Source organism: Sinocyclocheilus grahami, unplaced genomic scaffold (genome assembly GCF_001515645.1).
Source record: "Sinocyclocheilus grahami isolate Dianchi unplaced genomic scaffold, SAMN03320097.WGS_v1.1 scaffold982.1, whole genome shotgun sequence".
Taxonomy (NCBI): Eukaryota; Metazoa; Chordata; class Actinopteri; order Cypriniformes; family Cyprinidae; genus Sinocyclocheilus; species Sinocyclocheilus grahami.
This window is the reverse complement of record NW_015506161.1, coordinates 568,932-591,933: the sequence shown is the minus strand read 5'-3', so window position 1 is coordinate 591,933 and position 23,002 is coordinate 568,932. Positions and strand designations below refer to the sequence as shown.

Sequence of the window (23,002 nt, the reverse complement as noted above, 5' to 3'; positions counted from 1 at the left end):
CAGAAATCACTCTAATTTGCTGATTTGATGCTCAAGACACATTTCTTACTGAAAACAGTTGTGCTTCTGCATATTTTTGTGGAAAATAATATATATTTTTTCAGTACTTGTTGAAAAAAAATCTATTTATATCTATAAAAAACGATAGTGTTTGTTTATATAAAGGATGGATGAACAGTGACTTACCAGTATGTATGTGGAGTTTGTATCGGTGTTGTTGAGCACAGAAAGCGCTCTGATCTGAATCCTGAAAGCAGGTGGAGCGTCGATGAACATGCGACAGCTCTGAGTGTTAGAGGCGGCGGCGGCTGCGCTCTTGATCGGATTCTCAATGAGTCCAGATGGAGAGAACAGCTGAACATCACACTCTTAAAGAGGAAGATACATGCTGTGTTACATCCTTTCAGATTCTTTCACTTTGCCTAATTGCACCCTATAATAAATTCTGTTGTTGTTTTTTGGCTCACCTTATCTTTTGTCAAACCCATATGACTTTCTTTGTTCTGTTGAACAAGTTTTGTTGTATGTAAAAGTAATTTGGAGATTCTGCCAGTGAGGAGCTCCACAGGAAGAGCCGAGTCCCTCTGAAGATAGTAGTCTTTAAGGCATCCACATCACGAATCTGGGTAAGCAAAAGAAAACATTAGAGAATCACAGCATAAATATGTTCAACCCATGGGGCATCATTTACAGCCACAATGTGTACCAAACGTGGTGCTTATTTTTACTAGACGCTTAGCTGAATGTCTATCTAAATTAATGTAAATGACTCAAAAAACACAGCCTGCCATCAGTGGCCATTTATTGATTAATCTCTAAACGTTTGCTGTTATTATGTTTTGTGAATGTTCAAATGTTAGTTCAAACCCTTATAGACAGAGGTTACAGCATGATTACATCTCTTCCTCTATCAGACAAAATGATTATGCTCATACACTACCATTCAAAAGTTTTCTTTTTTACATTTTTTTAAAGAAGCCTCCGATTCTCACCACCAAGGCAATATTGTGAAATAGTATTACATTTTAAAATAACTGTTTGGTATTTCAATATATTTTAAAATTTTAAAGTGTCTTCAGTGAGCTCTGTACTTACTCTGCCGGCAGTTAAAAGTGCTGGATATGATTTTGATCTGAATAACCTCATCAAGAGGTCGACCAATAGCAAATATACATCTCGTCTGAGTGACGTTGCGCAGATCAATAGTTCCTGAGTCTTGAAGCAGAAGTCGCCCACAGAAACCTGAAACCAGAGTAGATGACTTACTCCTCACTGCTTTTTTCCATTTATCCCTCCATTCATCCAACTGTCTATTCAAATAACAATCCAAAAGATACTATAAATAATATAAATTATAACTATTATAATATATGAGGATATATAAATATATAGGGAGCCAAACAGGAAATAATTATATGAAATATGTGACCCTGGACCACAAAACCAGTCATAAAGGTCCATTTTTCGAATAAATAAGCTTTCCATTGATGTATGGTTTGTTAGGATAGGACAATATTTGGCCAAGATACTATAACGCCTTTAAAGTCGTCCAAATGAAGTTATTAGCAATGCATATTACTAATCAAAAATTACGTTTTAATATACGGTAGGAAATTTACAAAATATCTTCATGGAACATGATCTTTACTTAATATCCTCATGATTTTTGGCATAAAAGAAAAATCGATAATTTTGACCCATACCATGTATTTCTGGCTATTGCTACAAATATACCCGTGCTATTTATGATTGGTTTTGTGCTCCAGGGTCACATTTGAATATGAAGTAGCAATTCTGTATATATAAAACTAAATCTGAATATAAAGTAATATTTAAATCATAAATATGTAAATGTGAATCATGAATTTATAGTTATAAGTCTGAATTTAATTTATAAATCCTGAATTTATAACTCTAAATCATGAATATATAGTTATAATCCCTGATAATTATACGTTTTGTGACTATATTTATATTTAGAGTTCTAACTATATATATATATATTCAGAGTTTTAATCTGGGTTAATATAGTTAACTAAGACTAAAACCATTAAAAATAAAAAATTTTCTTTGAAATAAAATGTTAACTAAAATAAAACAAAAAACTGGTTCTAAATTTATCAGTATCAAATTTGTATCTATATATTTAGAATTATATATATTTGGATTTATAAATATATATATTTTTAATTTCATATCATTATTTTCAGTTTAGCCCTTCTTAATAATAATAATAATAATAGTGTATCTCTATATTCAGCCCATTTACAAAGTAAACTTACATTTTTTTTTTTATCTATCATTATGTTGACATCCTTTAACATTTAACACCAATATTCCCGATTTAAGGAATTTAATTTCAAGATTTAAAAAAAACAATTGTAGAATATGCCCCCTTTTGAAACTGAAAAGGTTATCAAAGCTGTCAGTTTTATATGGAGCTAGCAGACACTTGCCACCTAACTGGTCTGTGGTGGTTCTGTTGTCGTGCTCATGGTGCTTTTCATCACATCTGCTGTAGCTGCAGTAGCTGAGAAACTCTTCCTCATCTTCATCATTCTGACAGCTGGAGCTGGTGTGGTTCTCTCTGTCCCCTCTTCTCTCCAGGGCTCTGACTGCATGCGAGTGCTGTTGGGCTCTAGTGTGGAGGTCTGAGCTGAGGAACAGTCAGGACTATAGCAGGCCTGGATGGTGATGGGTTTGGGTAAGTGGAGGCAAAGGAAGGGACTGACAGGAAGAGGGCTGGATGGGCCCATGCAGGACACGGTCCGAGACTGGATCCCATCACCACATGAGACTGAACACTTCATTAGAGAACAGAGAGACAATGAGGAATGGAGAAGCACTGACTTTCTGGAACATACATCCATAAACTGGGACTCGAGGTTGTTTGATAACAGCTGTGCTGTTAGCATATGTAGTCTGGATCATGGATGTGCTGGCACTTTACCTCACTCCACTCATGCACGTCCCAGTGGAACGAACAGACTTGTGGGAAGCATGGTGCAGTGATGGGAGGCTTGATTCCTGGGTCACACCGGTCCTCCTCCACGACCCTCTCTACACCTCCTTCATACTGAACACACCGCACACTCCTGACAGCTACACCCATCCCGCATGACACCGAACAGTCGCCCTGCTCTCCTGCCTGCCACCTACACAATCATTTCATCAGTTAAGACCCTCTAGTAAAATAATATAATGTAATATAAATCAATTGGTTTTGATTGAAGACAATAGGCATTAATTGGCAATGGACATTAAGCGGTGACCCGACCAGGCTTATTATTATAGTTAACTAAAACTAAATTTAAAAAAAATAATTAATTACTTGAGCTAGTTACAACTTTAATTTCTCTTTTTCGTTTAGTTTAAAGTATTGAAATAACTACAATTAAATAAACAAAAACTAAAAATAGATTAAAAACTACACAGACATTAAAAAACTAATAAAAATGACAAACACAAAAAATAACTAAAACTTTAACTAAAATCTAAATGAAAACAGAAAAAGTAAAAATAAAATCCAAAATTATTAACAAAAACTATAATAGAATATCAAGTATACTAATAACACTAGACCCAACATAGTAGCAAACAGTGGCGGCTCCAGGCCCGCGATAACCTCCGAGATGCGTCGTATCAATGATAGGAGACATTGTCAAAAGCATCAAAAATTGGCAATATTAAGAGGATTTAGCATTTCCAATTAATGTAGGCCTGTTACATTCTTCTTATTATTAGCCCTATTATTATTATTAGGTTACTTTTATTATTAAATTACATTAAATTATTGCCCCGCAATAATTTCATAGGGCTCATGATGTGCTGTCCTCATTGAAAATGTTTTTAAAAAGTTTCTTTTTTAAAAACAGGTCTATTAATTTATACAATGAATTATAGATCTATTATTAAAATGATTAACACTGCAGTCATCAATGAAAATTAAGAGCAGCTTTATTTCGCACACCGATTTTCAAAACGACGCGAAAATACGTTTCTTCTCATGTTTTTCACTATACGGGCCACAAGAGAAATATTAAGGGAATAATTTAAGACAGGTATATATCATCATCAGCCTATATTGAAGTAATTTTGTCTCTTGTTGTCTCAGAGAATATGTGCCGTTAATGCAGTGTTAGAAAGCTCCGTCAGTGTTTTTACTTTCACTTTCTCTGTAGTGAATTGACTGGCGTTCACCGGCATAACTCTTGCACAGTTTGCGCGTTGCTTGCTTGTGTTGCTTGACCCCTCCCCCATAATATCAATTGTTTATAGGCCACATATTAGGCATTTTTTTAGGTTTTTAGTGTTTATTTTCAATGTTAATGAAAGTGACACCAAAAAACAGGAACATCATCAGGAAATCCTTGGGGGGGCTGTGCCGGGGCTAAGCAAGTTTCTGATGGGGTTATAGCCCCGTCAATCCCCGCCCTAGCGCCGCCACTGGTAGCAAATATGTTTGCTGTACAAAATTGTCTTAAACGATCAAAACGGGACATTGAACAACAATCTCTTAAACAATGAATTTTCTAATGTTATAACAAATTGTGTAGCAAATTATTTCGAAATCAAACTTTCATGGGACCTTAAGATGGCTTAAAATAAGTAAAAATTTAGCTTTAAAGTAAGCTAAAACAGATAACAATCATGATATAAACTGACATGGACATTGTTTTTCTTATTTTAATTTGCAAATCTTATTTTAACCTGGAAAAGTCATGGAAATTAAAAACAAATCCTAAGAAATCATGAAAATCTCATAATTATGTCAAGCTCTAAATTTTAATAAGGATATTTTAATATTACTGTATGCCTAATTTTAGTTGTGTAGATTATGGTTCGTTGCACTTTATTATTTGCATTTAGTACTGATTCTTAGTCTGATGTCTGTTAATCAATCAGGAGTGTGTTTCCCAAAAGCAACTATTGTCCGTCGTTACCATACCAGTTCAATGGAGCTAACGACCATAGTTAGCTAACGATGCGTTTGGCAAATGCACCACAGAACAGGCCATTTTTTGCTATTTTTCAGCTTATTAAAAAACATGACAAATTATTTCAAGTGTAACGGGGAGTAATTGGATTATATTTTCAGCATTCCAAGCAGCCTAGTAAAATGTGTGCAACACTACGACTTACTCTGAACTAGGATGGAATGAAGATATACTGAGAATACTGAAAAGTGTTCAGAAATGTTTGACAGCTTTACCTGGCTGGACAGGCTTCAGTATTACACTCCACTACCTCTGAAGGTCTGGCCACAGACTGACAAGCAGATTCTCCCACCACCAGATCCCTGTTTCCGTCTGCTCCCTCCACCCTCTGGGAACAGTACAGGACTCTCTTCGCTACACCACCTCCACAAGACACACTGCATGGGCCCTGTATGTAGCGCCACCTGATAAAGAAGATAATGTGCTTATCATGTGTAAATGTATAGAAGTAGGTCTAGAAACTGAAAGTAGAGTTTAAGCAGCGCTTACATAGCAGGACACTTTGATGGGCTACAGGGCTGGGTGTACATCTCTGGTTTACTGGAACGATCACAAAGGAACTCTGGGACTTCTAGCCGTGATTGGTGATCCACACAGGAGAACCAAACCTGCTGAGATCCTACATAAGTATGCAAAACGATGCACACGCAGTCACAAATAAGTGTTGGCCATAATTTCAGCATGTGCATTCGGTTCCTACTTACCGTTCCCACAGGTCTTTGAGCACTGGCCAATCACTGGACTCCAAACATAAACCGGAACCATTCTGGAGCGGGGCATTACACGGGAGTCTGTATGGATCTGCTGGATATTAAGAAGACATTTTAGAACAGACCATATAGAGACCTTATGTGTCAGAGAAACAAGTATGCAGCCATCTTTCGAATTGTTAGAACGGGAAGATTTTAAAACGAGTGGTTCTTTAACGTCATCGAAGACTAATGCAAAAAGCACAATGCAAAAAAAGGGGTGGAGCTACATAAGGTATATAACTAGATTATATGTAACTAGATTAGTTTGGGGCTACGTTTTAAAAGGCTGCATTTATTTGATCAAAAATACACTAAAACAGTAATACTGTAAAATATTATTACAATTTCAAATAACTTTTTTCTATTTTAATATATTGTAAAATGTAATTTATTCCTGTAATCAAAACTGAATTTTCAGCATCATTACTCCAGTCTTCAGAGTCACATGATCCTTCAGAAATAATTCTAATATGCTGATTTGCTGCTAAGAAACATTTCTTATCGTCAATATTGAAAATAGTTTAATATTTTTGTGATAGGGTTTTATGATTCTTTGATAAATAGAAGGTTCAACAGAACTGCATTTATTTGAAATATGAATCTTTTGTAACTTTTCTTTACTGTCACTTTGGATCAGTTTAATGCATCTTTGCTGAATAAAAGTATCCATTTCAAAATCTTACTTCCCCCAAACTTTTGAACAGTAGTGAAAATTTTATTAGACATTTAAGGTCTTTACTAATTCACTTACTTTCAGTCTTTTGATCTGATTGGCCGAGTGTCCCTTCAGATTATATTTAGAGTTAGAACAGCACTGAGATGCTTTTGTTTGTATCATTTAGCTGGTCTGTGGCATACTATGTGAGCACAGCAAACCTGTGAGAATTTTTGAAAGCCACATTGTTCTGAGCAGTATTTTTCTCTCTTAGGTAGCGGTGAACAGAATATAAAAACAGAATTGAAGCAATTGATTACAGAAGACTGAGCATGGAGGGGACATTGCTGCCACTCCATTCCACTCAAAACTCTGTTCCAGTCCTTGTGTTACTTGGTGACATGCAAAACTTGATGCTTTGGCTTCTTTTGAAACACTTTGTTGGCAAAGAATAATATACCTTCTAATTGGCCAACTAAGGTAAAAATACCTATTGACTTTTAAACCTAAATTACTTTATATTGGCCTATTAATTTAAAATATTGATAATATTAACTGTTATATTAAATAACTGTGCTGCTATTCAGTACAGCAGCACTCTTACTTGTGTGACATTGCTTCATTATTTTCTGAGGTCAATAATGCATGCTGAATAAACTTTGTAGCACAGTACCTCTCTTTGGGAATCCCAGCCGACAGGACAAACGTCCACCACACAGGGAACGTGTTCTCGGGGTTTGGGTTCATAGCACAGGTTTTGGTCAACCTCAGAATCAGATCCATGATGGGAGCGGACACACGACACTGTTCTCTGAGCCTCCCCGGGTCCACACACAGCCGAACACTCGCCAGGCTCGGACACCTGCCATCTACAACACACACACACGTATATTTTTTTTGGTTTTGTTAGGCATTTCAGTACTTCAACTTAAACTAGACAAAAATGCAATGGCAAATTAACTAAATTAGAAATGAAATACAATAAGTTAAATTTTTTTATATTTTATTTAATTTCAGTTAATGTTTATTTTATTTCAAGCAATGAAAATGTTTTTTTTTTATGGTTTTAGTTTCAACTTTCGACTGTCTAACATGCTAATTTGTTTAATTCTCACACACTTTTGTGCATTACCTGGCAGGACAGATTTGGGGGTTGCAGGTCTCAGTGGTTCGGGGTTTGGAGTCAAGCGCACAGTCGGAGTCAGGCAGCTCCACTTTCACCGTACCCTGCTTCTGAACACATGTGACAGAGCGCCCCTGCTCTCCCACGCCACAGGGGGCGCTGCAGGGTCCAAACTCACCCACCTCCCAGCTACAACACACACACAAAAGACCCTGTCAAAATGACAGCCCTTGCAGTAGAGTCCATGATTTAGTGTTATAATGTTATTTATAATTAAATGTTGACTTTTGGCAATAACGCAACAATCATAATTAGTCTTTTGAAACATAAGTGTGACCCTGGACAACAAAACCAGTCTCAAGTCGCTGGGGTATATTTGTAGCAATAGCCAACAATACATTGTATGGGTCAAAATTATCGATTTTTCTTTTATGCCAAAAATCATTAGGATATTAAGTAAAGATCATGTTCCATAAAGATATTTTGTAAATTTCCTACCGTAACTATATCAAAAATGTATTATCATTAGTAATATGCATTGCTAAGCACTTCATTTGGACAACTTTAAAGGTGATTTTCTCAATATTTAGATTATTTTGCACCCTCAGATTCCAGCCAAATATTGTCCTATCCTAAAAAACCATACATCAATGGAAAGCTTATTTATTCAGATGATGTATAAATCTCAATAATAATAAAAATAATAATAATAAAAAGACCCTTATGACTGGTTTTGTGGTCCAGGGTCACAAATGTGTCTCATTCAAGTCAACATCAAGTAGGTGAAGTTGGACAGGGCCAGAGTGGTTTCCTATTTGGCTATACTCAGGAAAAAAGGTATTTGATTTTTTGGTCATTTATGAATTGTTCTGGTATGTTTGAAAGGCCAATGAATCCTCTGAGGCAAAAAATGAATGTGAGCGACTGAAAGGCACCTGGGTGGGCAGTCGGTCTGGAAGCAGGGCTGCAGCTGATCTGGTGCTTGCGGGAATGAACTGCAGAGCTCATCTTCCAGACGCTCCATTGTGAGCACATCCATACAGTGCTGACTGATTTTCTGCATGCCTACAACAGAGAGAGTTCAAATTCAAACTGATCAAGACTATGATAGTTAGAGACTATTAAGTTAGAAGTTAAAAAAAGAACCTGCGCACAGAACAGTGCTTATAAATAGTTGGATAAAAGTATTTTAGTGTGTTTCTCCATCTTCTTCTGTCTTTGTGAGCAAAAATAATTAATATGGTAACTACAAGTTTTACCAATGATAACTCATGGTCCAAGTTATAATTTGGTCAGTTGAGATAAATTAACTTAATGAAACGGATTACATGTAACATGTTTTATGTGCACAGAATGTCACTGCTGTGTTACCTGTGCCGCAGGTCACTGAGCAGGCAGAGATGACAGTGGACCATCTGCCTTTAGCAGCTCTCTCCGCTGAAACAGCTTCAGACGAATAGTACTGGTATGAGATGTTTGGGGTGGTAAGGTCTCCATACTCTTGCCCGTATTTCCGATACACCTAAAAATATAAAAATAGCAAATAAACAGTTTTTGTTACAAATGAGTGATTGAATATTAACATTCAAAAAAGTCACAAATAACAAAGATCCAGTCAAAAGAAAGATGCAGCAGACCTGTATGTGGATTTTGTCTGTGACCGGCCCAGAGATAGTGAGCTCTTCGGTTTGAGGCAGGTGGTCAGGTGTGAGGTACAGGTTATAGATTATGGGGCTTTTCTCCAGAGGCGAGGGGTACGTGATGCTCAGGCCTGGGCTTCCATCTCCAGACACCACATATTTATCATTTAATAACACCGCTGCAGGAAATAAAGGGACATTTCTTTCATATCATTTTTGAACTCTATTGATTGTTTCTTTGGACATACTGTACTCAGATAAAATTTGAATGTATGTCAATGTAACAAATGCCACAGAAAAGACAATGCTTCCAGGCTGATGCATTTAAATTGGCTAGATTTTTAATAAATTAATTTTTTTTAAAAAGGAGTGGTTACAAGGGTTACACCCCTTACACAGCTTGGGGCCAGTAAGACTTCTGATAGAAATTAATACTTTTTTCCAGCAAGGACACATTAAATTGATCAAAAGTGACGGGAAAGACGAAATATTTTGATTTCAAATTATGTTCTTTTGAACTTTCTATTCCTCAGATAATCAAATAAATGCCGCCTTGGTGAGCAGAAGTGATTATTCCAAATGTTGGATTTGTACTGTATATGAATTCTTATGTTGGTAAAGAATATAGTTTTCATTCCAAACTACTTAATACTGAAATCTTCTGCTGGTTTAATTCTCTAAGATACACAACCAAAACTCTCTTATTCCACCATACTACACGATTTCAATACTAAACAGTGTTTAAAACAGTATTTAGTCCTTTTAATAGGACTGACAACTGTATGCTGTTGAATGTAGCTATACTCACCAAGGTGTGTAAAAACCGGCTTCGTGTTAATCACATGAACCTGAGAGGCGTTCAGAGGAAGGCTAAGGAATGTGACATACTCTTGAAAAGACAACAGACAGAAAGAGGTTATTATTCATATTTGAAAGCAAATGACTGGACAAATGATTGATATGTCTGAGAATGACCGCTGCTTACCTCCAGCCTCTCCACCTGAATAGGTGTTTGAGATGAACTGACAGGTGGAGCCATTGCACCCACAGACCCCACACACATCCTCCACCTTCCCAGAATGCATTACTCCATCACAGCCAAATAGCTAAGTCGGGAAGTAAACAGTATGGACAAATTATACATGTTAAATATTGGACTGTGTCCAATGATACTCAAAAAGTGGGCAAAAACATACTTGAGTTAAGTACGTAACAACCTGCTGGGTGTACGTTATTACACTTATAATGTATGGATATTGTACAGTACTTATTACACAGCTTTTCACCTAATAAATAATTACATATACATGAAATATTGATCTGAGTTGGAACTGATTTAAAATATTACCTGTTTATTATGTTATAATCCGTTACAATGTACAAAACAATCATCCTGGCAACATGATGAACACCACAACATTACAGTACTAATACTGAAGTCCTCTGAATTTAAAATAGGTTACAGTCCATATGCAAGACTCAAGATTGTACCAGTTGTGTTTGTATGAACCACAAGAGAGCAAGTCAATTTTGATTTCAAATTATGTTCTTTTGAACTTTCTATTCCTCAGATAATCAAATAAATGCCGCCTTGGTGAGCAGAAGTGATTATTCCAAATGTTGGATTTGTACTGTATATGAATTCTTATGTTGGTAAAGAATATAGTTTTCATTCCAAACTACTTAATACTGAAATCTTCTGCTGGTTTAATTCTCTAAGATACACAACCAAAACTCTCTTATTCCACCATACTACACGATTTCAATACTAAACAGTGTTTAAAACAGTATTTAGTCCTTTTAATAGGACTGACAACTGTATTCTGTTGAATGTAGCTATACTCACCAAGGTGTGTAAAAACCGGCTTCGTGTTAATCACATGAACCTGAGAGGCGTTCAGAGGAAGGCTAAGGAATGTGACATACTCTTGAAAAGACAACAGACAGAAAGAGGTTATTATTCATATTTGAAAGCAAATGACTGGACAAATGATTGATATGTCTGAGAATGACCGCTGCTTACCTCCAGCCTCTCCACCTGAATAGGTGTTTGAGATGAACTGACAGGTGGAGCCATTGCACCCACAGACCCCACACACATCCTCCACCTTCCCAGAATGCATTACTCCATCACAGCCAAAAAGCTAAGTCGGGAAGTAAACAGTATGGACAAATTATACATGTTAAATATTGGACTGTGTCCAATGATACTCAAAAAGTGGGCAAAAACATACTTGAGTTAAGTACGTAACAACCTGCTGGGTGTACGTTATTACACTTATAATGTATGGATATTGTACAGTCTTTCTACTTATTACACAGCTTTTCACCTAATAAATAATTACATATACATGAAATATTGATCTGAGTTGGAACTGATTTAAAATATTACCTGTTTATTATGTTATAATCCGTTACAATGTACAAAACAATCATCCTGGCAACATGATGAACACCACAACATTACAGTACTAATACTGAAGTCCTCTGAATTTAAAATAGGTTACAGTCCATATGCAAGACTCAAGATTGTACCAGTTGTGTTTGTATGAACCACAAGAGAGCAAGTCAGTATGGAAGCTTTTTTCAAACAAAAAATAAAACAGGTAAAGTGACTTTATCTTATTATGAGTTTATCGCATAATTCTGACTATTTTTCTTGCAATTGAGATATAAACTTGCAATTGCAGAAAAAAAGTTGCAATTACCTTTTTTATTTTTTTAATGCAGTAGTGGGAAAAAAATGAATTGAGGAATTATCAATTGTGAGATGTACACTCAGAATTCAAAGAAAAATCTGAATTGCACAATGTAAACTCAGAATTCAGAAATATCATTTCTAAATTGTGAAATGTAAACTCAGAAAAAAAAGTCAGTTTAAAAAAAAAAAAAACTGTGAGATATAATACTCGCAATTGAATGTAAGGTCTGTTTTGGGTTTTGTCATGTTCCATGTCTTTTATTTTGTAATTGTTTTATGCTGTTAGTGTCATGCTTCCCTTGCCCTCATGCTATTAGTTCCTCTGTTCATTGTGTCATGTTTCGATTGGTTGTCTAGGTCATGTGTCTTGTTTTCCATTGGTTGTTCATGTCATGTGACCCTCTTTGTTTGCTATAAGTAGCCATGTCGTTGCCTTTGTTCCTTGTCGTGTATTGAATGTATTTATCCTGCTGTCAGTTAGTGTTGAAGTCATAGTCAAGTCTAGTCTGTAAGGTCAAGTCTGTGTTTATTGTTTGGATTCTGGATTTCACATTGTAAATAAAGCTGCACTTGGGTTCATCTTCAACTCGCCTTCAGTGGACTGATCATTACACTGAAGAAAAAAGCAATTACCTTCTTTTATTTTGTAATTGTTTTATGCTGTTAGTGTCATGCTTCCCTTGCCCTCTTGCCTTCATGCTATTAGTTCCTCTGTTCATTGTGTCATGTTCCGATTGGTTGTCTAGGTCATGTGTCTTGTTTTCCATTGGTTGTTCATGTCATGTGACCCTCTTTGTTTGCTATAAGTAGCCATGTCGTTGCCTTTGTTCCTTGTCGTGTATTGAATGTATTTATCCTGCTGTCAGTTAGTGTTGAAGTCATAGTCAAGTCTAGTCTGTTAAGGTCAAGTCTGTGTTTATTGTTTGGATTCTGGATTTCACATTGTAAATAAAGCTGCACTTGGGTTCATCTTCAACTCGCCTTCAGTGGACTGATCATTACACTGAAGAAAAAAGCAATTACCTTAAATTATTACGTGGTGGAAACAAGCTCCCATACATACGTAAGCGGTGTGATAACTGATAAGAGAGGCGTGAAAAAAGCACCGGCCTCAGGTTCACAGATGAGCGATCTGTTATTCAGTTGTTACTGACGACAACCATTATTGATGAATAACAGACCTCGAAATGTCACGACTCATCTAAAAAAAAAGCTGTGTACTAAATAAGGAGTAAACTTAGTTTACATTTGTTGTCTGTGGCATTACCTGGCACTTTCCACCCAGACAGGCAGAAATAGAACCACGTGGTGCAGTATGAGCAGCTTCACACCGCGTCCCATCGATGAACTGAGACCCACGACTCACCATGAAGTCCTGCTCACGTGAGCGACACATCAGTTTACACTGAGCATCACCTGGAAGGGAGAGAAAGACATGAGAACAGAGAAAACAACAAAAGACTAATTGAACAGGAAGATGTTTATGGGTGCACCTGAGCTGTAGCCGACAGCAGGGATCCAGGTGTAGACTGAGCTGGATTCTGGAGACACCGACAGAGGCTGCTGGTCTGTGGCTGAGCACTGCTGAGACATGAACTCCAGCTGAGTCGACTCACAGGACTGGAACAAACAACCAGACACGCATGTCACTTTAAACCATCAGTTAACCTGCTTTTATTTCATTTTACAGAAGGCAATCTCATTTAAAGTTGCGTTTTCAAGCTATATTGTGCTTAAACAGTAGTAACTTTTACATTACAACTCTCATTTCATCATCTCTCTGACCATTAAACAGGGTGTTTTTGCTACTGTACCTTTAACGCCTATATATGCAAATAACCTTTGTTATACTCTAGGTGAGGGTTTCCAAAACTGGGCTTTTTTTTTGAGAATTTGTTGTGGGAACTGCAGGGGATTTGCGAGTTCTACAAATGTTTAGGGCCTGCTTAAAAATAGATTTAATTTTTTTGTTTATTTACTGAATTTTATGTTTACTGTATCAGAAAACCTTGAACATGCAAATCTGTTGTTAAATTATTGAAATATTATAATGTTTTATGAGCCAGAGATTCAAAAAAAGCTCTAGATTAATGTTAATTTATAATAAATATAACCATTGTTTATTGCTAATTAGTGTTTGTTCATAATGCACTGACTAATATTAATTTACACCTAAAAAATTAACATACACTTTCATTTAATAGTCTGGGATCGGTAAGATTTTAACAATGATTTTGAAAGTCTTTTCTGCTCACCAATGCTATTTTATTTTTTAAACTGTAAAACTGTAATTGTGAAATATTATAACAATTTAAAAACTGTTTTCCATTTGAATATGTAAAGATTTCATTTATTCCTGAGAAATTATTATAATATGCTGAGTTGCTGCTCAAAAAATTGTTTCTTACTATCAATGTTGAAAACAATATATTTTTGAAAACTGTGATTTTGTTTTGATAAACAGGAAGTTCAAAATAACAGCATTTATATTTTTTGGTAAAACCCTTTATTCAAAAAAATTATTTAAAAAATATTTTGTAGCAAAGTACAAGTCTTCACCTTCGCTTTTGATCAATTTAATCTGTCCTTGCCAAGTAAAAGTATTAATTTCTTTTCAAAATTTTACTTACCTCAAACTTTTGAATTGCTATGCAATTTTAGTTAAATTCTTTAAAATGCTGTTCATTGCTTGTTCACGATACACTGATGTTGACAGTTTAAACTCATTCGTTAAATGTTACAAAATTAATGAAAAATAATGTCAAATAATGGGATGTACACTGAAAGAATGAATGCTATTTAGCAACAAATTAAAAAAAGAGAAAGACAAAAAAGCAGGCCAGCATACATACTGCAGCCTCATGGCAATGTATAGATGGTGCAACCCTTCATTTGAATAACATGACCTACAGAGGCCCAGAGTAAACATGCCCGGCGGCTATTACCTGCCGATTACAAAGTTCAGCTTCGGTGTCCTGTCCTTTACAGACGGTACCACCAAAGGCTGGTCTGAAACACAGAAATATCACTATGAATACATATATATGTATTGCATCTAATATATAACCACTAGTTTCTGTTTCAGAAAAACAAAAAGTACAATGTACTGACTTGGTACATTGAGAAGTGTTATTTTTCTATAGGCTCTCATTTCTAAGAGAAGTTGTGCCTGTCATACAGTCACTCTCGCACCTGGGGTTGTTGCACTGTCTCCTGCGGTAAGTGATTCCTCCTCCACATGTTCGTGAGCAGGGAGAGAATTCAGACCATGAAGACCAAGAGCCGTGAACCATCATGGAGGAACCCAAAGTAGAAGGAGCCACACACCGGCCCTTCAAACACCACTACAACAAAACCCAAAGATAATGGAAAATACATTTTTTCAAGCAGTATCTAACACATTTAATATTTGAAGAATACAATGGTGAATTTCTTTCTAGTAATCTCAAACATCTTCCAAATAACCAGAACATATTTCAAGAATATACACTGCTCAAAACACTTTGAAAACACATCAGATCTCAATGGAGAAAAATATCATGCTGGATATCTATACTGATATGGACTGGGTAATGTGTCAGGAACGAAAGAATGCCACATCGTTTGATGGAAATGAAAATGATCAACCTACAGAGGGCTGAATTCAAAGAAAATCAACCCTGAAAATCAAAGTGCAAAACTGATGCAGCAGGCTAGTCCATTTTGCTGAAATTTCATTGCAGCAACTCCAAATGGTACTCAGTAGCTTGTATGTGCACAACGTCAGGGCATGCTCCTCCTAATGAGACGACGGATGGTGTCCTGGGATATTTCCCTCCAGATCTGGACCAGGGCATCACTGAGCTCCTGGAGAGTCTGAGGTGCAACCTATGATTCAGATGGACAGAATCATAATGTCTCAGATGTGTTTTGTTGGATTTAGGTCAGGCGAGCGTGGGGGCCATTCAATGGCATCAATTCCTTCATCCTCCAGGAACTGCCTGCATACTCTCGCCACAAGAGGCCAGGCATTGTCGTGCACCAGGAGGAAACCCAGGACCCACTGCACCAGCGTAGGGTCTGACAATGTGTCCAAGTATTTCATCCCGATACCTAACAGCAGTCAGGGTGCCATTGTTTAGCCTGTAGAAGTCTGTGCATCCCTCCATGGATATGCCTCCCCAGACCATCACTGACCCACCACCAAACCGGTCATGCTGTAGGATGTTACAGGCAGTATCACATTCTCCACAGCTTCTCCAGACCCTTTCACGTCTGTCTCATGCGATCAGGGTGAACCTGCACTCATCTGTGAAAAGCATAGGGTGCCAGTGGCAGACCTGCCAATTCTGGTGTTCAGTGGCAAATGCCAGTCGAGCTCCACAGTGCCGGGCAGTGAGCACAGGGCCCACTAGAGGACATCGGGCCCTCAGGCCACCCTCATGATGTCTGTTTCTGATTGTTTGGTCAGAGACATTCACACCAGTGGCCTGCTGGAGGTCATTTTGTAGGGCTCTGGCAGTGCTCATCCTGTTCCTCCTTGCACAAGGGAGCAGATACCGGTCCTGCAGATGGGTTAAGGACCTTCTATGGCCCTGTCCAGCTCTCCTAGAGTAACTGCCTGTCTCCTGGAATCTCCTCATGCTCTTGAGACTGTGCTGGGAGACACAGCAAACCTGGCAATGGCATGTATTGATGTGCCATCCTGGAGGAGTTGGCCTGCCTGTGCTGCCTCTGTAGGGTAAGAATTTACCATCCAAGTATCGCCTCATGCTACCAGTAGTGACACTGACCCTAGCCAAATGCCAAACTAGTGAAAAACAGTCAGAAAAGATAAGCAGGGGGAAAAAATGTCAGTGGCCTCCACCTGCAAAACCATTCCTGTTATGGGGGTCGTCTCATTGTTGCCCATCTAGTGCACCTGTTGTTAATTTCATTAACACCAAAGCAGCTGAAACTGATTAACGACCCCCTCTGCTACTTAACAACTGACCAGATCGATATCCCAGCAGTTTAACTGACTTGATGCTACACTTTGATTAAAAAGTGTTCCTTTAATTTTTTTGAGCAGTGTATAAAGATGCATACAAACAATAATTAGTAAGGATTTCATTGTTAATAAATGCTGGTCAATAGCAGTCTGTCACCTGACTGGGCCCACACTCTGTCCCGTCCAAGAGTGGAACAAGGAGACGAGTGCATGAGCTGCGGTCACGAGGGTTGATATGGCACGACAAAACACGACAGGTTGCCTTAATGACAACAGAGAGAAAAAATCACCACAATAAAGCTTAACAATTACAATCAAAGACCTACAGTAATGAAATCAAAATTAAAATGATTTGTAAAATGTTTTATGTTACATCAATATGCTATTTGCATATGCTTCTCCTAAAAGCTGATTAAATTAATTTGAACTTCATATCATATCATTGAAATGTTTGGGGTCGATAGACATCTTATGCTCAGCAAGGCTGCATTTATTTAATTCAAAATACAATAATAATGTAAAATATTATTACAATTTAATTTGTTTTCGATTTAAATATATTTTAAAATGTAATTTATTCATGTGATGTAAAAAAGCAGTGCTTTTCAGTATGTTACGCCCAAACTTTCTGTATCAAAAGGAAAGATGTCAACATAAAACAGAGAACTATGCTGGTCAAGTGATTTGAGGTCTTTAAAGTGTTAGCATGGCAGTCAGCTCTTTGAAGATTTACACTGATAAATAGTCTTCTGAGGGTCATTCTTTCTCACCATATCACCATTAGTGAAAGAGCAAGCAGTAGCCGAGCTGCCAAACGCTATACGACACTGATCGTCCACTCCATAGAAGAGACCAGGCCTCCAGTCCTGCACCGATCCACCCAGCACCGGCACATCTTTCACACACTCCGCCTTCCCAGCACTGCACAGACAGTCAACATATACAGAACATCATCATGATGAAGAATACTGTACATAAGAAGTCTCTTACGTTCTCCAAGGCTGCCTTTATTTGATCAAAGATACAGTAAAAACAGTGATATTGTGAAATATCATTGTAATTAAAAATAACTCTTTTGTATTTTAGAATTTAATTTCTGTAAATAATTTTTCAGCATCATTACTCCAGTCTTCAGTGTCACATAATCCTTCAGAAATCATAATATGCTGATTTGCTTAAGAAACATTTCTTATTATTATCAATGTTGAAAACTGTTGTAATGCTTCATATTTTTATGTAAACCATGACTTTGTTTTTCGTAGATTTTTTAAATTTAATTTTATTTGCTTTTAATGCATTCTTGCTGAAAAGTGTTAATAAAAATCTTACTGACCCCAAACTTTAAAGTGAAATGGAATAATATAAAATACAATAAATAAACATGGTGCAAGTGAAAAACTAAAATGAAGAGAATTGAAACCTGTCACAGCATGTCATATTTCAAAATAAAAAGGAAATAAACAGAGATTTAGAAATTCTGAAATTCATGACAACTGTACAATTAAAAACTTTAACAAATGGTTAAATTGATCATAATTTGTAATTAAAGGCACTTTTTTATCGTTAGTTAGTATGTAATGTTGCTGTTTGAGCATAAATAATATCTGCAAAGTTAAGACGCTGAAAGTTCAATGCAAACGGAGATATCATCTTTTTAAATTAAGGCAGTTTAATGCCTACAAAAATGGCTCGTAGGGACTACAACAAGTTACTTCCCAGTTTTATGACATCACAAACCCAGATAAACCCCGCCCCCGGGAACATGCAATGAAGGGGGCAAGGCCATGCTGCGCTGCTTTAGAGAAGAGGAAGAGTTGTTGCCATGCCGTCAAAACTAGAGGTGCACGAAAACATGCCATTAAGAGCCGTGCTTGCACAGGTTCTGCGCGATCCTCTTCACTAATATTCTCTGGGTCTCAATCGGGCTCAAACTGATAAGCGATATTAACAACGTCATTGTTTACAATACAACCGGAGCACATGCAGCCGAGGTGAGGGGCGGGACGTTAGACGTGCACTAGAGGTGGATTAGCCAATCACAACCCAGTGAGCCAGCTAACCAATCTGAGCCCATCACGTATTTCTGAGGGAGGAGCATCATAAAAACAGGAAATCATCAGAGTGTTTATAGGAGAAGGGACAGAGCAGTGTAGAATAAAGGTAAATTATGTGAAAAATAATGTGTTAAAAAAAAACATTTTTTTTTTTTTTTAAACGAAGCATTAACACATTTTAGACTGCCCCCCATAAACACAATACAGCCTAGAAAAAAAACAGTCAACCACCCTTTTAAATAAAAAATGCACAATTGCAGCATTTTTTATAGTGGTCTCAGACTTTGGAGGCTGATGTTTTAAACGAAGCATTAACACATGTTAGACTGCACCCCATAAACACAATACAGCCTAGAAAAAAAACAGTCAACCACCCCTTTAAATAAAAAATGCACAATTGCAGCATTTTTTATAGTGGTCTCAGACTTTGGAGGCTGATGTATATGTCTGTGATGCAGTAAGTGACTGACACCTGAAGAAGTTGTGGAGCTGAGCTCTGCTGCACTGGGACCAGGTGAGATCGACACTGTTATAACCTCCGTCAGATGCCATCATAAAGCCACTGGAGCTGCATGTGTTGTCTATTCCATCATGATTTATGCCAAAACTGGAGGAAGAAAAAAAAAACAATAAACCAAGACTTGGATTTCAGCACATTTCAGCATGGTAATATGTATCTCTCCTCTGAGTTTGAAAGTTGTCAAGCTCACCTGTGGCCAATCTCATGAGCCATGGTGATGCCAAGATCAAAGCCGGTATCTTCTGTAATCACACAGTTCCACTGAGTGGAACAGACTCCACCCAGCTGGGTCACACCTCTCACAAGCTTATTTCCATTGGGTAACACCAGATCAAACCTTAATGATGTCAAAGAGAGGCACTGAATTGCAGGTATGCTGAAACACTTGATAGTGATATTCTGGTACTTCAAACATTTTAGCAGCTTACTCCAAAAATGAATTGCACTTCATATAATATATGAATTTTGATTTTATATATAAAAATGGCTTCATCTTTTAAGAGTTTTAAGCATTATTTTATACCATACACACACAGAAAGTTCCTTTAATTAGGAGTGCTCTCTATGGTTTAAGTCCACACCTGGTAATGTATAACAGTAGATCTGCATGTATAGGGTCAGTGTCAGCATCAGGGTTGACCCTCTGACCCCACTCACACACACTTTTTAGAGAGGAGGTGATGTTTTCAGAGATCTGGATGTCTGACTGTGGATGAAAACCAACTTTATTGTCTTTGTGGATTAATATAATGGTTGTTATGCACAGCATTAGGTGAAATAGTCATTTTTACCTTCGGCTCTGTGAGAATGACCATACGAACAAGATGAACTCTTATATTGGCGCCGAGAGTGACATCTCTCAGAAGCTCAGAGGCCTGCAAGAGTTGAGAAGATACTTAAACAATCTTTGGTTGTTTGTAACTGAAAATGTAGATTAAACACACATACGATGTTGAGGTTGGTTAGGATGTATCTCTCAGTGTCCTGCCTATGAACATCATAGACATCTGGACCCACCACCACTGCTAGCTCCAGATGTGTGACCTCTGACCCCAGAGGTGTTCGCCGCAACCTGAACTGACCTAGACAGATGCAGATTACACAGTTTAATGAAAGTAGCAATGATATTTTATCATATGAACAGCATATCAGAAACAATTGAGGTTATATAATAAGCTAAGAGAAGTTTAAGTATTACATTTAGAAGATCATAGTATGACCAAAGTATCACTTTGTATAGTCGATGTACTACATATTTACTTTAGCATACTGAACTTGATTTGGCTGTAGCACAAACAGCAGCTATACTGACATTCAGATGAACAGCTAAATTGTGAGTGTGATATTTCTTTTATATAACAGTTCAATAAATAAAAAAGTAACTTTAGACACATTTTAGATTCAATATTGATGTTTATATTGTCTCTGCTAACACGTTGCACATTTCTCAGCAACAAACAGCAGTGAGGTTTCATTCCTGAATGAATCAGTGTCTGAAATTGGTTAAGTGAATGATTCAATGACTTGTTTTGTTCCTGAATGAATCCATGTTTTGATCAAATTTGTTGAGTGAATGTGTCAGTTACTCACTCATAAAGACTTGCCCTGCATTCATATATGCCTACTTCCTTCCTGTGTAGTATGCAAAAACTAGTATGTGAAGTACATAGTATATCTTAATTCATAGTATTCGTAAAATTGTGTATATTTAACCAGTACAATGTTCACTCACTTTTAGGCTGTTTAAGACGTGTCCTCACTGGTAATGTGTAGGTCAACAGCAGGTGAGGTACACCAGAAGGTAAATCCACAGTAAGCTCCTTCAGATGGTCTATGTGTTTTTGAAGCACCGGGCGAATATACAGCCTCTTCTCCCCTGACTGAATCAGACCTTGCTGAGGGACAAATACAGGCTATGATTAGAAATTTGTCTCCATATAGTACTGTATATACAGCAAAAAGCATCTTCTTACTAATTTGCCATGGCAGATGGGGAGAAGAGTTCTCGTATGTGCTGGTCTCAGTAACTTCAGCTGTTCGCAGCACATATCCTCCCTTTTCTTCACCACACTCACTGTTGAGTTGATCACCATCTCCAGACTCGTGGGACAGGACACGGGTTGTTCATCTCTGTGTTGGCCCAGCTCAAAACTCTCTTCTTCGCTGTGAAACGAGCACCTCCATAGCCCTCTGAAAGACTCATTCCCTGAGCAATTCACCCACACCAGCTCAAAGTGAGGCACTGAAGAGAACAAACTACTAATGTCAGGGAGTTTACATGTTTAGTTTAGACATTGACTTTTTCAAGTGTTTTAAAACCTCTCATTTGTATTTATGAACCTACTGGCCTATCCGTGAACCTTCTGACTCCTTATTTGTGACTAGTATTTCTCAACATCTGTGAATCAGACTCACCTGATTTAATGGAAATGGTATCAAAATAATAAAATAAATCTTGAGGTTTCAGTGACTCTAAAAAATCCTGAGAAATAAAAAAACAAATACAAATAAAAATTGATTTTATCATTTAATAAAAAAAGGTATATTGCACATAAATGCTGTAAATGTTCACAATAAGCAAAGTTCAATACATTTAATAAATGACAGTATATATACACTTCATACAGGTTGAGGTCAGTAAAATTTTAGTTTTAGGAAATTAATTAAGTTATACTGAGCAAGACTTATCTTTTTTTTCATATTATTGTTCTTTTAAACTGAAAACATATATATTACGGTTTCCACAGATATATTACGCAGATCCACTGTTTTCAACATTAATAATAATAAGAAATGTTTCTTGAGCTGCAAATCAGAATATTTGTTTTTTTAATAGTTGGAATAAATTATGTTTTAAAATCTATTAAAATAATAAAAGCTATTTTTAATTGCAATTCCATTTGACAATATTACAATATTTGTTATCAAATAAATGAAGCATTGGTAAGCGTAAGAGATTTTTTTCAAAAAATTAAAAATTTAAAATCTTACAGACCCCAAACCTTGATCAGTAGGGTGTTATTTTCTTGCTGGGATTTTTTTCAATTTTTTTTATTTTTATAATTATGTTCATGTTAGAACCAAGTGAAAGTCCTATACATTTGGATTTAAAAGTTTCTAATATCTGTAAACATTCTAAAATAAAGGTAATAAATCTGCCTTTTCCCAAGCTTAAAAGCTCTTACCTTCTGCAAAGTGCATTGTGAAATCAGTAGAGCTGTTGTTTTTAACAAACTTGGAACCAGAAAGAGCCAGATCAGAGCTCCCATGTTTGTCCACATCTTGAAGCACAGAGCTAATCAAATGAAGCTGAACATGCCAAGATAGCAGTCAGCCTGCCGTACCGCCGCAATTCTGCCTGAATGTTTGAAGTTGGTTGAAAGTGTCCTGTGCATAGACTGATGTCTCACATTCTGCTTGTTTAGAAAGATCAACATAAAAGGTTATTGATCAGCAGGCATGGGCTGAAACACTGAGTTGATGAATGACAGACAATATTTGTTGACACACCATGATCTGTGTAGAAGGTAACAAGCTGTGCTGTGGTTGGCTCTCCTTTGATGCCTGTTTTATTGATTTCTGACATTGCTG

At 36.9% G+C, this 23,002-nt stretch overlaps 1 protein-coding gene across 1 annotated transcript; it reads right to left on the bottom strand.

Moving 5' to 3' along the window:
- Nucleotides 1-1,075: 1,075 nt before the first annotated feature.
- LOC107565123 (A disintegrin and metalloproteinase with thrombospondin motifs 13) lies at nucleotides 1,076-22,839 on the bottom strand. The gene is made up of 28 exons (XM_016250336.1): nucleotides 22,597-22,839; nucleotides 21,827-21,893; nucleotides 21,385-21,653; nucleotides 21,144-21,306; nucleotides 20,360-20,493; nucleotides 20,203-20,286; nucleotides 19,993-20,117; nucleotides 19,602-19,748; nucleotides 19,364-19,498; nucleotides 17,608-17,758; nucleotides 16,995-17,099; nucleotides 15,061-15,212; nucleotides 14,814-14,877; nucleotides 13,362-13,488; nucleotides 13,136-13,284; nucleotides 11,191-11,311; nucleotides 11,014-11,094; nucleotides 9,165-9,346; nucleotides 8,899-9,049; nucleotides 8,463-8,592; nucleotides 7,537-7,716; nucleotides 7,078-7,273; nucleotides 5,702-5,801; nucleotides 5,487-5,616; nucleotides 5,213-5,401; nucleotides 2,951-3,155; nucleotides 2,465-2,804; nucleotides 1,076-1,242 (listed from the first exon to the last, which is right to left on the bottom strand). Exons 1-28 carry the CDS (start codon nucleotides 22,690-22,692, stop codon nucleotides 1,076-1,078), a joined length of 4,140 nt encoding a protein of 1,379 aa, XP_016105822.1. The 5' UTR covers nucleotides 22,693-22,839.
- Nucleotides 22,840-23,002: the final 163 nt, after the last annotated feature.

Bases quoted from the DNA above. Each gene is read 5' to 3' on its own strand.
- LOC107565123 (XM_016250336.1), bottom strand. From the start codon at position 22,692: ATGTGGACAAACATGGGAGCTCTGATCTGGCTCTTTCTGGTTCCAAGT. The intron at 9,050-9,164 runs GTCTGCTGCATC...TTATATTTTTAG, and splicing joins CAGACAAAATCCACATACAG to GTGTATCGGAAATACGGGCA. The intron at 1,243-2,464 runs GTTAGGTGGCAA...CTCTGGTTTCAG, and splicing joins AACAGAACCACCACAGACCA to GTTTCTGTGGGCGACTTCTG.